We start from the raw sequence: 15,725 nt of genomic DNA, 5'->3' as shown, positions 1-15,725 counted from the left end.
CGTTCCCGCTCTCTCCTTCTCTCATTCTCTCTGAGTACGGAGGTACGTACTCTTTCTCTGCTAGAATTTTTAGAAATATTAGTTTACAAATATAGATTTTGTAGAATCGTGGGATATAGATTTTCGACCATGTGAGCAATCTTTCGGGTCTACGCTTGTATGGGTTCGGATTTCGGGGCTCCCAATCTGGTGCTATCAGGAACAGGCCATGATGCGTATTGCTTCTGCAATAGGAGTTCCCATCAAAGTGGACTTAGCCACTAAGTTGGCTGAGAGAGGACGATATGCCAGAGTATGTGTTCAAATAAATTTAGGACTGCCAGTGATCAAGCATATCATTGTGGAAGGCGTAACTCATGTAGTGGAGTATGAAAGTTTAAATTTAATTTGTAACTCTTGTGCACGTTATGGTCACGATATGGCACAGTGCTTGGGTAGAGACTCTAGGGAAGGAAAGAGTGTTGATTCCGATGTCACCAAGCCACGGGACGGTACAAAAGTAGTGCCACATCCTGAGACCAAAATTCACAATTCAAATGAAGTAGAACCTAATGTGGTAGGTGGCGTTACTGGCGAGAATCTTGCATCGAATTTGCAAGAGGATTTGGAGGCTAATAATTTGGAAGGAAATAATGTTGAGGAGGCTTGCATGCATGATGAACCAGGCTGGGAGCAAGTTGTGAGGAAAGGTAAAACCAAGCTGGGTCAGAAACAATCTAACAAGGTCCAAAGAGGCATTCAATCCAGAACCGATTCGGGTAAAGTAATCAGGCCCACCATTCACTTCTCTCACACGAATGGATCCAGCTCCTATCGTGCTAGGGTCGGGTCACGAGTCAAGGTCGGACACATCGCTTCCCGTGTTGGTGAGACGTTGATCTCCTCAACCCGACACACCCCAGTGCCTTGCGGGTCCTCTCTCCGGAAACGACCAAGGCCGGGGTCCCTACAGAGCTCGCCAGTTGAGAAGAATGGAGGCACGGTGGTGGAAGCATCATCATGCCTTCCTGCAACTGTGAAGGAGGGTATTACCGTGGCGGTTCCATTGGAGAAGGAAGGCGCATTGCCGGCTGTTACTGCGTTGGTAGGCGGGATTAAGGAGATATTCCATGGAGATCCGGCAAACTTGAAGGTCACGGGAGTCACTTCCGCTGGGCAAGCCTCGGTTTGAGGTTGGTGAAGCACTTTGATTTCCTTGTTTTACATTTTTATATTTTATATTATGGATAGTTTAAATATAATAGCTTGGAATATTAGGGGTGCTTCTAATAAGTTAGCCCGGGTGAATTGTAAAGAGCTGGTTAGGAAATTTAAACCTGTAATTTTTATTGTGGTTGAAACTCACTGTCCTTTTTAACACTTGAAACTGTTCTGGGAAAGACTTGGTTATCACCCTATTGGTATAGTGGAGGCGTCAGGACATAAGGGGGGTATCTGGTTCCTTTCTGCAATACAGGGTGTTCACTGCAAATGGGTTGATGTTTTCGATCAGTGTGTTACAGTTGAGGTTCAGGTAAATAATGTGATTTGGAGGTGCAGTGGTATCTATGATAGTCCTCAATTTAATACCAGAGTTCTGCTATGGGATTATCTTGTTACTCAGTCTTCGTCTTTCTGCGGGCCATGGATTGTTCTTGGTGATTTTAATGAAGTACTATTCTCTCATGAATCTAAGGGTTGCCTCTTCTCAAGTCGTCATGCAGATCGGCTTGCTGCCTCTCTAGGGGATAGTAATATGTTTGACTTGAAGACTATTGGAAGACAGTTTTCTTGGTACAGAAGGGTTAAAAATGATGTTGAGGTGGCAAAAAAACTTGACCGGGTTTGTATCAATAGTGGCTGGCTATCTCTCTTTCCAGAGGCTTACGCAGAAATTTTAAATAGGCTTCAATCTGATCATTGTCCTATCCTAGTACGCTGTACAGGTCGTCCCCAACCGAAAAAGAATAGACCTTTTTGGTTTATTGCAGCTTGGGCAACTCATCCGAGGTACAGAGATATTGTGAACCAATCATGGCAGGCTGGCTACACAGAGATGCATGGCAAGCTTTCAGAAGTGCAGAAGAACTCTTTGGAGTTTAATTCTAAAGTGTTCGGCAACATTTTCTTTAGGAAATGCAAATTGGAGAGACAGATTAATTTCCTTCAGAAGCGACTTGAAGTAATGGAAGATTTGTCTATGCGGCAAAAAGAAAAACAGCTGATTGAGGAATTTAATAACACGCTTGTGCAGGAGGAACTTCTATGGTTTCAAAAATCCAAAGAGCAGTGGGTAAAATTTGGGGATAGAAATACCAAGTTCTTTCATGTCCAGACTCTTGTACAGAGAAAGCATAATAAGATTCATGGTCTCTTTCTTCAAGATGGGGTGTGGGAAACGGACCCGGATGTCCTTAGAAGGGAAGCTGAATCCTTCTATAAATGTCTATTCTGCCAGTCGGAGGATGTAGACTTAGGTTATCTTGGTGATGTTCCGCTGCCTTCCCTGAATGATGAAGCCTGTTGTAGCCTCACAGCGCCAGTTACTCTGGAAGAAGTTAAGTCGGCTGTTTTCAGTATGCATTCTTTTAAGGCGTCGGGCCCTGATGGGTTTCAGGCTTTCTTCTTTAAAGAATACTGGAAGATTGTTGGTTTTGAGTTTGGACTATGGTTCGTCATGCGTTCTCTGGTTTGGATATGGATCCAAGGATGATGGAAACTCTTGTAGTTCTTATTCCAAAGGTAGAAAACCCGGTTTCCATGAAGGATTTCCGACCAATTAGTCTCTGTAATGTGGTTTACAAAGTTATAACGAAGGTCCTGGTCAATAGACTTCGTCCCCATCTCAAAGAGATTATTGGGCCCCTTCAAGGAGGGTTTATCCCGGGGAGAGGAACCCCAGACAACATCATTGTAGCACAAGAGGTTCTCCATTTCATGAAGAAGACAAAGTCAAAGAAAGGCACCCTGGCCTTTAAGATTGATTTGGAGAAAGCGTACGATAGAGTGGATTGGGGATTTCTGAAACAAACCCTGGTGAGTTTTGACTTTCCTCCTCCGACAGTCAATCTGATTATGCGTTGTGTCACTGCTTCCTCACCGTCTATCCTCTGGAATGGGGATAGATTAAATAGCTTTACTCCGAGCAGGGGTCTTAGGAAATGAGATCCTATATCACCGTATCTGTTTGTGTTGTGTATGGAGAGATTGTCCTGTTCTATTAATCAGCAAGTTGATAAGGGCTTGTGGAAGCCGGTTGTGGTTTCTAAAGGGGGTCCAGGAATTTCTCATTTGATGTTTGCCGATGATTTGCTTCTTTTCTGTAAAGCTGAAAAACAGCAAGTTCAAACTGTAATGGTAGCTTTGGAAAATTTCTGCAGAGCCTCTGGGATGAAGGTTAATGTGGAAAAATCTAAAGCGCTATGCTCCAGGAATGTTTCAGCGACAAGAAAAGAGATTTTCACTGGAGTCTCCTCCATCAGATTCGTCCAGAACTTGGGCAAGTATTTAGGGGTGAGCCTTAATCACTCTCGGGTGACACGCGTAACTTTCAACGATGTTTTGGACAAGATTCGGGGAAGGCTAGCCAGCTGGAAAGGGAGATTGTTTAATAAGGCAGGCAGACTCTGTTTGCTCAACTCGGTAGTGACTGCGATTCCTACTTATCGCATGCAAGTATCTCTCTTCCCTAAAGGGGTAACTAATAAGATAGAATCCATGATACGAAACTTTCTATGGAAAGGTCAAGCTGATGGTAGAGGCCTGAATCTAGTTAACTGGAAAGTGTTGGTCACTCCTAAGAAGTTTGGAGGTCTGGGAATTAGAGATCCTTTTTGTGCCAATATTGCTCTTCTTGGAAAACTAGTTTGACAACTTTTTCACCATCCCGACAAGCTATGGGTTCAACTGTTGACGGAGAAATACCATTCTTCTAAGGATGATTGTTTTAGTCGGTCTCGAGAAAGGGGATCTTATGTTTGGAAGAGTATATGTCGAGCTTGGGATATCCTGAAGGAAGGTTTTAGTTGTTGCATTGGGGATTTGGAACAGAACTTTTGGTTTTCTAAATGGAGAAGAGAGGGGCGACTGTGTCAAGAGATGGATTATGTTCACATTTCTGATTCGGATCTCAGGATCTTGGACCTTTGGTCATCTGGACAGTGGAACCTTGAGAATATCTATTCTCCTCTGAATCAGTCTCTGCAGAGCAACGTTAATTCTTACAACCCAGATGTTCAAGCTGGTTCAGAGGTCGGTTGGTGTTGGACTGGTGCAGCCTCAAAGGTTTATGATGCTCATAGTGGTTATTTGTGGCTCAGTAAGAAGATGTTTAGTTGGGAGAATAGGGGTAATTGGCTTTGGCTTTGGTGTCAACATGTTCCGGAAAAACACAAATTATTGGCCTGGCTATGTCTTCGGGAGGCTCTTCCTATTGCTGCATTTCGTTTTAGGAGGGGCATTTCGCACACGGATAGCTGTCCACGATGTTTCTCAGGTCAGGAATCGGTTTTACATTGTATTCGGGATTGTCCAAAAGCCCAACTTGTTTGGCAAGCTTTAGGGATCTCCGATCAACCAGTGGATTTGATGAGTTGGTTCTTACATAATAGCAAACAGCGCCCCTTTAGATTCTTTTCTGGTCTCTGGTGGATTTGGTGTTCGAGAAATAACGAGATCTTTCATCCTCACGAGCATTGGACCACAGACAAGGTGATTGGTATGGCTTTGTCCTTAGAAAAGGAGCTCCGAAATATTTTTGAGTTGCAACGACTATCTATCCCCTCAACCATTAGTGGCTCTTGGATTTCCCCCTCAGTGGGTATCTTTAAGATTAATTGTGATGCTAACTATCCTGGCAGTGGTGCTCGAGTTGGTTTTGCTTGTGTTAGCAGAGATTGGAAGGGAAGGTGGCAACGAGGCTGTCTGGGAACAATTGAGAGTCGTAGCATTTTGCAAGGAGAGTTGTTTGCTATTTGGAGAGGCTTTCTTTTAGCATGGGACTCGGGACAAAGAGACATTATATGTGAGATAGACTGTGTGGAGGCTTTTACTATTGTCAATAATTTACAAGATTGCTCTGGGTTTATTGATCTTTTGGTGTTAAAAATCCGAGATATCATGTCTGGGAAATGGCGTGCTGATCTTCGGTTGATCTTGAGAGATGCAAATACAGTAGCAGACATCATGGCAAAGACTGCAATGAGGACTATTTCTCCCCAAGTGGAGCTTCCATTGCCTTGGAAGGAGTTTGAGAGTAGTATTCAGTGGGACTGTCTTTCTTAAGCAGTTTCTTGTTTTTTTTTTCTTCCTTAGTTTTTGTTTATTTTCTTTTAAGTCACCAAAAAAATTGTTTAGGAAATAAACATATCAATATTTTAACAAATCATTGGTAGGTGTAATTTTTTTTTTGCGTCTTTTCTATGTTAATCAAATAAGAATTTAATTTTGATGTTATATTAGTGTAAAATAGTTTCACGTGCATCTAATTACGCAACGCTATCAAAATTAAACTCATCAAATAATTACGGTTATATACCAAACAATATTGTGAAATACAAAATCATTAAATTTTTTGTTATATAATTTATTTAATTTAATTTAAAAATAAATATTTATGTACTCAAATTTTAATTACAATACTTTATATAATCAATAATTTAAAAAAATAAAAAAATAATATCATTCAACACAAAATAATTTAAAAAATGAGATTTAACTAAAATGTAATAATTTGTAATTGTAGTGAATGGAAGCAATACTAAAGAAGAATGATGGTAATAGTAAAAATACAGAAAAGTGCATCTAGTGGTGAGAGAAAAAGCACTGCGAATCCAATAATGAAATAAAAAAAATTAATAACATAAGAATGAGATCAAAGCCTTGGTATAAAGTATTCGCATAAAGAATATACCAAAACAAAATGATAAATAATTGTTATATACAGAGAAGCACATTCAGAACGGAGAAGAGAATTAAGAAAAATTGAAAAGGATAAATTATTGAAATGAAGAATTGAAGAAGAGGTTACGCGTTTCTACGGTTATTAGTGAAAACACAGAATGAAAATGAGATAGAAGAATATGTGTTGTTGTTAACGGTGAAAATTTTTTTATTTAAAGGAACTGACGCATGCATGTACGGAGAACTTTTATCATTAAGGACAATATTGTAACATAAAGTTGGACACCAAAAACTCAGCCTTGGCATTATATATTGTTAAAAGAATAATATCATTCAATACAAAATTTTAAAAAATGAGATTTAACTAAAAGGTAATAATTTGTAATTGTAGTGAATGAAGACCATACAATCACGATGTTGAAAGAAGGAGAAGGATGGCAATAGTAAAAATACAGAAAAGTAGAGAAAAAGCACTACAAATCCAATAATGAGATAAAAAAAAATAATAACAGAAGAATGAGATCAAACTCTTGGTATAAAGTACTCACATAAAGAATATACCCAAAACAAAATGATAAGATCTATACAAAAATTATTTATCACTCCTAATTATTCTTTTCCTCCTTTCATACATGGCATCAAAAATCAACATTTGGCATCGTGGTTATTTAGTTTAGAAAACCACAAAAACTCATCCAAATAATTGTTATATACAGAGAAGCACATTCAGAATGGAGAACATAATTAAAAAAAATTGAAAAGGATAAATTATTAAAATGAAGAATTGAAGAAGAGGTTACGCGTTTCTACGGTTATTAGTGAAAACACAGAATAAAAATGAGATAGAAGAATATGTGTTATTGTTAACCGTAGAAGTTTTTTTATTTAAAGTAATTAGGCATGCATGTACGGAGAACTTTTATAATTAAGGACAATATTGAAACATAAAGTTGGACACCAAAAACTCAATATTAGCATTATATATTGTTATAGATTTTAATTTAATTATGAACAAATTTGCATGTACTTGAATATCAGTACTCTACATCATTAATTGTTTAGGAAATAAACATATCAATATTTTAACAAATCATTGGTAGGTGTAATTTTTTTTTTTTGCGTCTTTTCTATGTTAATAAAATAAGAATTTAATTTTGATATTTTATTAGTGTAAAATAGTTTCACGTGCATCTAATTACGCAACGCTATCAAAATTAAACTCATCAAATAATCACGATTATATACCAAACAATATTGTGGAATACAAAATCATTAAATTTTTTGTTATATAATTTATTTAATTTAATTTAAAAATAAATATTTATGTACTCAAATTTTAATTACAATACTTTACATAATTAATAATTTAAAAAAATAAAAAAAATAATATCATTCAATACAAAATAATTTAAAAAATGAGATTTAACTAAAAGGTAATAATTTGTAATTGTAGTGAATGGAGGCAATACTAAAGAAGAAGGATGGTAATAATAAAAATACAGAAAAGTGCATCTAGTGCATGTTTGGGCGCCATTATTTTGTTAAAAAAATATCTTTTTTCAATGAAAAAATATCTTTTTTTTATTTTTTAACGTGTTTGGCAAATTTCTAATAGTAAAAGTAAAAGCACTAGTAAAATAAAAAAAAAATCTTTTTTGAGAAGCTGTAATTTACATCTTTTTTTAAAAGATCTTTTTTCCTTAAAAAAAGATGTTTTTCATGTAATAAATGAACAAAAAATACTTTTATACTGTTATACCCAAACATAATTGATAGATAAAAAGACCTTTTTACATGAGATATCCAAACATAAAATTACTTTTACTTCTCTATAAGATCTTTTAAAAAAAGATAACTCAAAAAAAGATCTTTTTTTTTTAAAAGCTCACTCACCCAGACAAGCCCCTAGTGGTGAGAGAAAAAGCACTACGAATCCAATAATGAGATAAAAAAAATTAATAACAATATAATGAGATCGAACTCTTGGTATAAAGTACTCACATAAAGAATATACCAAAACAAAATGATAAATAATTGTTATATACAGAGAAGCACATTCAGAACGTAGAAGAGAATTAAGAAAAACTGAAAAGGATAAATTATTGAAATGAAGAATTGAAGAAGAGGTTACGCATTTCTACGGTTAGTAGTGAAAACACAGAATGAAAATGAGATAGAAGAATATGTGTTGCTGTTAACGGTGAAAATTTTTTTATTTAAAGGAACTGACGCATGCATGTACAGATAACTTCTATCATTAAGGGCAATATTGAAACATAAAGTTGGACACCAAAAACTCAGTCTTGGCATTATATATTGTTAAAAGAATAATATCATTCAATACAAAATTTAAAAAAATGAGATTTAACTAAGAGGTAATAATTTGTAATTATAGTGAATGGAGGCCATACAATCACGATGTTGAAAGAATGAGAAGGATGGGAATAGTAAAAATACAGAAAAGTAGAGAAAAAGCACTACGAATCCAATAATGAGATAAAAAAATTAATAACAGAAGAATGAGATCAAACTCTTGTATAAAGTACTCACATAAAGAATATATCCAAAACAAAATGATAAGATCTATACAAAAATTATTTATCAATGCTAATTATTCTTTTCCTCCTTTCATACATGTCATCAAAAATCAACATTTGGTATCGTGGTTATTTAGTTTAGAAAACCACAAAAACTCATCCAAATAATTGTTATAGATAGAGAAGCACATTCAGAATAGAGAACATAATTAAGAAAAATTGAAAAGGATAAATTATTGAAATGAAGAATTGAAGAAGAAGTTACGCGTTTCTACGGTTATTAGTGAAAACACAGAATAAAAATGAGATAGAAGAATATGTGTTATTGTTAACCGTGGAAGTTTTTTTATTTAAAGTAATTAGGCATGCATGTGCTGAATGCAGCATCAAAGTACTGGCATAGATTTTATTGTATTTCTAAATCTTATATCTGGTTGTATACAAGTAGGAGATCTCTTATTAGCTTCATCCGTTCAAGCTTTTGTACTCAAATATGGACGCGATAAAGAGGAGTTTATTGAAAATTTGCTAATAACTATGTATGCAAAAGTTAGTGACCTTGCCTCTGCTAGAAGGATATTTGATTTGATTATCAAAAAGAGCATTTTCTCATGGACATCAATGATTGCAGGATATGCCCATTCGGATCACCCATTGAAGGCATTGCATTTGTTTAGAAGGCTTGTACGGACAGATTTTAGATCAGATGGACTAATCGCTGCCACTGTTTTATATTTAGGATCAATTAGCGTAGCACAAGAGATGGAAAATTATATTTCTCTAAATGGATTGGAATTTGATCTACAAGTCCAAACATCTCTCATACACATGTACTCCAAGTGTGGAAGCATCAAGAAAGCCAAAGAAGTATTTGAAAGTGGCAGACAAAGATTCAACTGTCTGGTCTTCCATGATAAATAGTACTAGACTTCACCATCAATAATAATGATGCTTCAGTGTTCTTGCATGCTCAACATTGCTGCATCATGAAAACCATCTTAGATTATCTCTCCAGTTTGTCTACTAATGATGGTTTATCAGGAGCAATGAGAGCATTTTGCACATTGTAGTAGTAGCTACATTGAAGCAAATATGAAAGTTGAGTCCACTGCTTCAGAACTGTTGAGAGCTGATAACTTAAAATCTAACCTTGAAAATAACAAGAATCAGTTCAATGATACAGTGGAGACCTTGAAAAGAGCTGCGGCAAAAGTTGGCACATTTGGAGGAAATGAAAGAGGAGTTAGAAAAGCAAATCAAAACTACTAATGCTAACATCATGGATTCTCGAAACTAGAATGAGACCCGCGCCATGTGCGGGATGGGACGGTATTTTAATGATAGTATATTATAAATATTAAAAATTACTATATTTTGTAGAATTAAATTAAATATGTGTAAATTAAAGTTAAATTTAAAAGGTGTTTTATTTAAAATAATTTGTGGTACAAAAGATTTGGATGTTGGAGTTGTACAAAATGCATTTATTTGGTTTACAAAAAGTGTTGTAGCACTTTGATCTGAAATAAGTATTGGGTTAGTAACTAATAATTTGATAGATGAGATTATGAAAAGTAGATAGAGTTATCTTATATACTACAAATGTAATTGTCTCCTTTTCATCTAATATAATCATTTCTAAGCAAAGAGGCTCCTCTTCATTTGTGGTTGTTAATGTTTTCTATAGACGAACCACTTTGATAAACCAATTATCTGTTTGTTTGGTAATATTGTCCAAAGAATGATGCTCCATTGAGTAAGTTTGAGATTTTGTGTAATTCGAAAATAAATTTCTTGTGCTAAATTTGATGTTATTTGAATGAATAGTAATAAGAGACTTATATAAGTAGGACAAATAGGGCCGATAAATAGTATGAAATTTGAATATTTATAACGTAAAATTTATTATGATTAATAATATTATTATGACATTTCTAATATGAATGTTTATTACATTTAATGAGTTTTTTATAGAAATTAATTATTGAGGTTATAAACTTATTGTATTGTTTCTAACGATAAGATATAATAAATATATGGATTATTTTTTTGTTTTTTTTTTGCTGATTTGAAAATAATAGATGATTTAGTAAAAATTGAGTTGTTGATTCTAAAATTTTGTCAAGTAAACGACGTTGTTAACAAGGCATTAGCAGGAGGAGAAACATGTCTTAAAACTTATACATCTACTTTTATATATTAAGAATAGAAAAACAGAACACGACTCGAAAGAGAAAGAGAGATGTCTACGTAGAAGGAAAGGTACTGAAAGCTCAAATGGATGTGATGAAGGAGAAATTACCACGTTTGCAACATGAGCATGACTTGGCAAAGGAAAACCAGGAAGAAATCAAAGCTGAATGGTCAGAGCTTGGAGAAAAATTAAAAAAGATTGTTGTAAAGTCAGCTCTACAAGATTAGCAAGAGGAATTGGTACATGATAAAAATTTTAATTTTTATTAAGTTCACTATATCATATGTTTTCCTTTCAGATAGTGTTAAGCCTGTAGGATAACAATACCACATCTCTCACCATTGATTTTGCATTGTGGGGCCTATTTGATTTTTATGGATTTGTGTATCGTTTTTGCAGTGATGTTTCTATTAAATTTCATCATTGGAGCAACAGGCAGTAGTGAAAGAAGCAATCTTGGACAACTAGGCCACGCGATTTTCTCTTCAGTGCAAGTCAATTGATGGTCAACTCAACCATGTTAGAAAACACATAGCGAAACTTCTTGGTAATACTAATACTAGTTACCTAGTAACTACCAACAATCTGTAACCTTTACATGATGTAAAAGATAAGACATTAATTATTGGTTTAAGTTAGTGGCATCTTTTTTCAACAAAAAAATAAAAATAAAAAAGGCAAGATAGAGGAAGTGGAGTTTGATTACAAATTTTTATATATTTGCAAGATTAAACCTTTGCTTGTAGTTGGTGTTTGTAGCGAGCTAATATGTAATATCATGGCAACCACCTCCTCCTCCTCCTACTTTCCTTTCACTACTGCTTTTCCGTTCACCTATGATGCTTTTCTCAGCTTCAGAGGTGAGGATACCCGTTCTGGCTTCACTGGCTATCTCTATTACTCTCTCACAAATAGGGGAATCAAGACTTTCATTGATGATGAGGAGGTTGGGAGAGGGAAGGAGATCGCATCCTCACTTTTCACTGCAATAGAACAGTCCAGGGCCGCAATCGTTGTGCTCTCTAAGAATTATGCTTCTTCTTCATTTTGTTTGGATGAACTTGAGTGTGTTAAGGGAAAGGGCAGGTTGATTATTCCTGTTTTCTATGACGTGGATCCTTCTGATGTGCGGAAGCAGACAGGGACTTATGGAGAAGCATTGGCTGTGCATGAGAACAAGTTCAAGTTCGAGGCTTAAGAGATGGAAAATGGCTTTGGAGAAAATAGCAGACTTGTCTGGTTATCATTTCAAACACGGGTACCCGCCTTCTTAAATTATTTTCTTTACTTCTCTGCTATCCTTTTTAAGAGAGCTCCAAGAAAAAAGATCAGCATATAAAATAAAATTCCTAATTCAAAACAAACTATGTATGAATCCTGGGAAAAGGATTGCAAAAGTGTCTATTTTTTAAAGATGATGGGCTATTACAAGGACGGCTTATTTAATAACATGAGGATAAAACAAAACTAATGATACTTGGAGAACAATCTATATATGAATCTAATTAACAACTAAATTTATATCTTAACAAAAAAAATAATATCCTTAATTACTTTATTGTAAACATGGTCATAATGCGTCAGTGTATGTATGACTTCACACACAACTATTCTTATTGGGCAGGGATGGATGTGAACACAAGTTTGTTGCCAAGATTGTTGGACATGTATCAATAGAGATTAAACATGCTACTTTACCTATTGTAGATCACCCAGTTGGATTGGATTCCCAAGTGGAAAAGGTAATTTCTCTTTTGAATGTTGGGTCTAGTGATGGAGTTTGCGTGCTCGGGATTCATGGAATTGGTGGAATAGGTAAAACAACACTTGTTGTGGCAGTGTATAATTGGCTTGTCAATCATTTTGCAGTTTTATGTTTTGAAAATATATGTTTCCATGAAAATATAAGAGAGAATTCAAATAAATATGGATTAAAACATCTGCAGAAGACCCTTCTGTTTGAATTAGTTGGAGAAAATAAAGTTGCATTGATGAGTTTTAGAGAAGGAATATCAATGTTAAAGCAAAAACTCCAACGAAAGAAAATTCTTTTGATTCTAGATGACATTGACCAACAAGAGCAATTAGATGCTCTAGCTGGAAATCTTGATTGGATTAGTCCTGGTAGTAGAGTTATCATCACAACTCGGGACACGAGTTTGCTATCAAGGTATGAGGACAGAATAACATATGAGTCAGATAAGTTGAATGATAAAGATTCTCTAGAATTGCTCAGTTTCAAAGCTTTAAAAACTAACAAAGTTGATCGAAGTTACTTAGACATCTTGAGCAGTGTGGTAACTTATGCTTCTGGCATACCATTGGCTTTGGAAGTTATGGGATCCAACTTTCTGGGCAAAAGTATAGAACAGTGGAAATCTGCGCATTAGATCAATACAGAAGAATTCCCAATAAAAAGATACAAAATGTGCTTAAGGTAAGCTTTGATGGATTGGAGGAATTTGAGAAGGAAATTTTTCTTGATATTGCTTGTTGTTTCAATGGATGTGAATTGAAAGATGTCAAAAGGATACTTTGTGCTCATCATAATGTCGACTCCTTGGAATATGGACTTAAAGTGTTGGTTGAAAAATTACTAATAAAAATGGATGCATATCGTGGAATAATCTTGCATGCCCTCATTCAAGACATGGGTAGAGAAATTGTGCGTCAAGAATCACCAAAAAAGCCTGGGAAGCGTAGTCGATTATGGCTCCTCGAAGATATAGTTCAAGTTTTTGAAATGAATATGGTAAGATAAGTATGAATGGTTTAGTTAAGTGCTCTTATTATCCCTTGAAAATTTTCAGCTCTCTGACTTCTTTGGATAGAATTAGTAGGATCTTATATTTTTCTAAATGTGTGTAATAAAGTCCTGAAACATATAATTTATACATGTAATGATGTTGTTTTGTGTTAACAGGGATCTGACAAAATTGAAATGATACATATGGATTTTCCCAAGTTTGAAAAAGTAATAAGATGGGATGGAGAGGCTTTCAAGAAAATGAGAAATCTCAAAACACTGTTTATTAGACATACTTATTTTTCCCAAGGTCCCAAGTATCTTCCAAATTGGTTAAGAGTGTTGAATTGGGAGGAATATCCTTCACCTTGTTTACCACTTGATTTTCATCCGGAGGGACTTGTCATATTCCAATTATCCGGTAAGAGTATACAGTCAGTTAGGTTTCTTGAAAAGCAAAAGGCAAGTCTAAAATTCTTTCATCCAAAACCTTTATATGACAATAAAAATCTTTAAGGTTTTTCGTCATTTGACATCCTTTTGTTTTTTTTTTTTGTTGCAGTACATGAGCTTGACGGTCATAAATCTTGATCATTCTAATGTAGAAGAGATACTTGATATATCCGGAGTCCCAAATTTAGTAAACCTATCATTGAATATGTGCTTGAATTTAATTAAAATTGACGAATCAATTGTATTCTTAGACAGACTTAGCGTATTGAGTGCTCAAGGTTGCAGGAGGCTTAAGAGATTTCCATCTATCAAGTTGACCAATCTTGTACATCTCTGCCTTTCAAGATGCTCTAGTCTTGAACATTTTCCAAAAATGTTGGGAAAATTAAATGATATACTAACAATTTATTCGGATGGTACTCAGATAAAAGAATTGCCATCTGCTATTAAAAGGTTTTGTTTGATTAGCCATTCAAGTATGATAAAACATGGAGCAAGTTTCCCACCAGCACTAAGTCCCCCAATTGCCATGTCTCCAGATGAAGAGAAAGTGACTTCTGAGAGGTCTGAAGTAGATGTTGAAGAAGAACAAGGGAGTCCAATGGCACCTTTGGAGGCAAAACATTCTGCCTGCAAACTACCAGATTTGCTCCATGAATCTTTTACAACTTATCTTACCTGGTTTCGCAATGTGGAAGATTTAGACCTGTCAGAGCATAATTTCACAGTTCTTGATGAAAGCCTCAAAGAACTTTGCTCCTTGAGGTCACTTAGTTTGAATGGCTGCAGAGAACTTCGAGAAATTAAAGGGATTCCACCAAACATAAAGTATTTCTCTGCAAGAAACTGCATATCCTTGACTTACGCCAGCAAATACATGTTACTTAACAAGGTTCCTCTATTCCTATGTATTGGACTTGATCATTTAAAATTGATATTCTTAATATTATCTCCAGTTTAAAATAACTATCTATTGTACAGACTAGTAATTCTAGTAATCAATTTGTTTCAAATGAAAACTTCTTTGGAACCGAAGCAGGACATATTGTTAAAAGTATGAAATGTATTTGACCAACAGGAATTGCATGAGGATGGAGCCAAGGATTTTGTTCTTCCAAGTAGTAGCATCCCAAATTGGGTGGAGCATAGTAGCAACAATGATTCAATTTCTTTCTGGGTTCGCAACAAGCTTCCTGAAATCTCTTTATGTGTTCTTGTTGGACCTGCTGTTGATTTTTTGCGTACACACATTTGTCCGGAGTTTATCATCAACAGCAGCAGAGGTCAAGCGGAACATCTTGAATCAGTGGAGACATCCAATCAATTAGTGGATCATATATTTATTACTGATCCAAAATTGATGAAGTCCAAAGTGAATGAAGTGATTTTAGAAAATGAATGGAATCATGTTGTGTGTACAATTAAGTCTTGTGGCCAAAGGGGACCAGCTATCAAGAAACTTGGAATCTATTTTCACAAAGATAGAAGTAGCGTGGCGAATATTCAATTTATTGATCCTCTGTTGCATAAAGAAGAGTTGATTATGGGAAATTTTCAGATAAATATGCAACAACAGAAGTATATGGCATCACATGAAAGGAGGCTTTCATTGGATCTTCCTTTAGGAATGAGTTTTTCATTGAATGATCATGTGAGTAGGGAACCAAATTCCAGTGTGCAAGGTAATTTACATTGATGCCATTTCATTTATGAGTTCATTTTCATTTTCATGGGTATTTGTGAGTTCCGTGTAAATCCATAAAACTTGGAATAGTTATACTTCTTATCAAGTAGTAGCTTATTATTTCTTACTAGGTAGAGAAAATTCAAAGTAACATCTAATTTGGAACCAAAAAATAGTAACTTGTAAAGATAAGCGAAGGTTATATATGTAGTAATTAATTACCTTTTTTTC

The 15,725-nt window shown here is 35.1% G+C and overlaps 2 protein-coding genes across 2 annotated transcripts; both read left to right on the top strand.

Annotated features, from left to right (window-relative positions):
- Positions 1 to 208: 208 nt before the first annotated feature.
- LOC112749357 (uncharacterized) lies at positions 209 to 3,144 on the top strand. Its single transcript, XM_025797615.1, has 4 exons — positions 209 to 1,155; positions 1,381 to 1,513; positions 1,676 to 2,668; positions 2,797 to 3,144. Exons 1-4 carry the CDS (start codon positions 209 to 211, stop codon positions 3,142 to 3,144), a joined length of 2,421 nt encoding a protein of 806 aa, XP_025653400.1.
- Positions 3,145 to 11,532: 8,388 nt separating this feature from the next.
- Positions 11,533 to 15,725, top strand: LOC112749355 (TMV resistance protein N). The gene is made up of 5 exons (XM_072217299.1): positions 11,533 to 11,869; positions 12,236 to 12,353; positions 13,535 to 13,819; positions 13,920 to 14,702; positions 14,889 to 15,725. The coding sequence occupies exons 1-5, from the start codon at positions 11,718 to 11,720 to the stop codon at positions 15,504 to 15,506; spliced, it is 1,956 nt and encodes a 651-aa protein (XP_072073400.1). The 5' UTR covers positions 11,533 to 11,717; the 3' UTR covers positions 15,507 to 15,725.

Source organism: Arachis hypogaea, chromosome 15, assembly GCF_003086295.3.
Source record: "Arachis hypogaea cultivar Tifrunner chromosome 15, arahy.Tifrunner.gnm2.J5K5, whole genome shotgun sequence".
In the NCBI taxonomy this organism is placed as follows: Eukaryota; Viridiplantae; Streptophyta; class Magnoliopsida; order Fabales; family Fabaceae; genus Arachis; species Arachis hypogaea.
The sequence above is the reverse complement of the archived record's forward strand: the minus strand, read 5'-3'. Positions and strand labels throughout refer to the sequence as shown.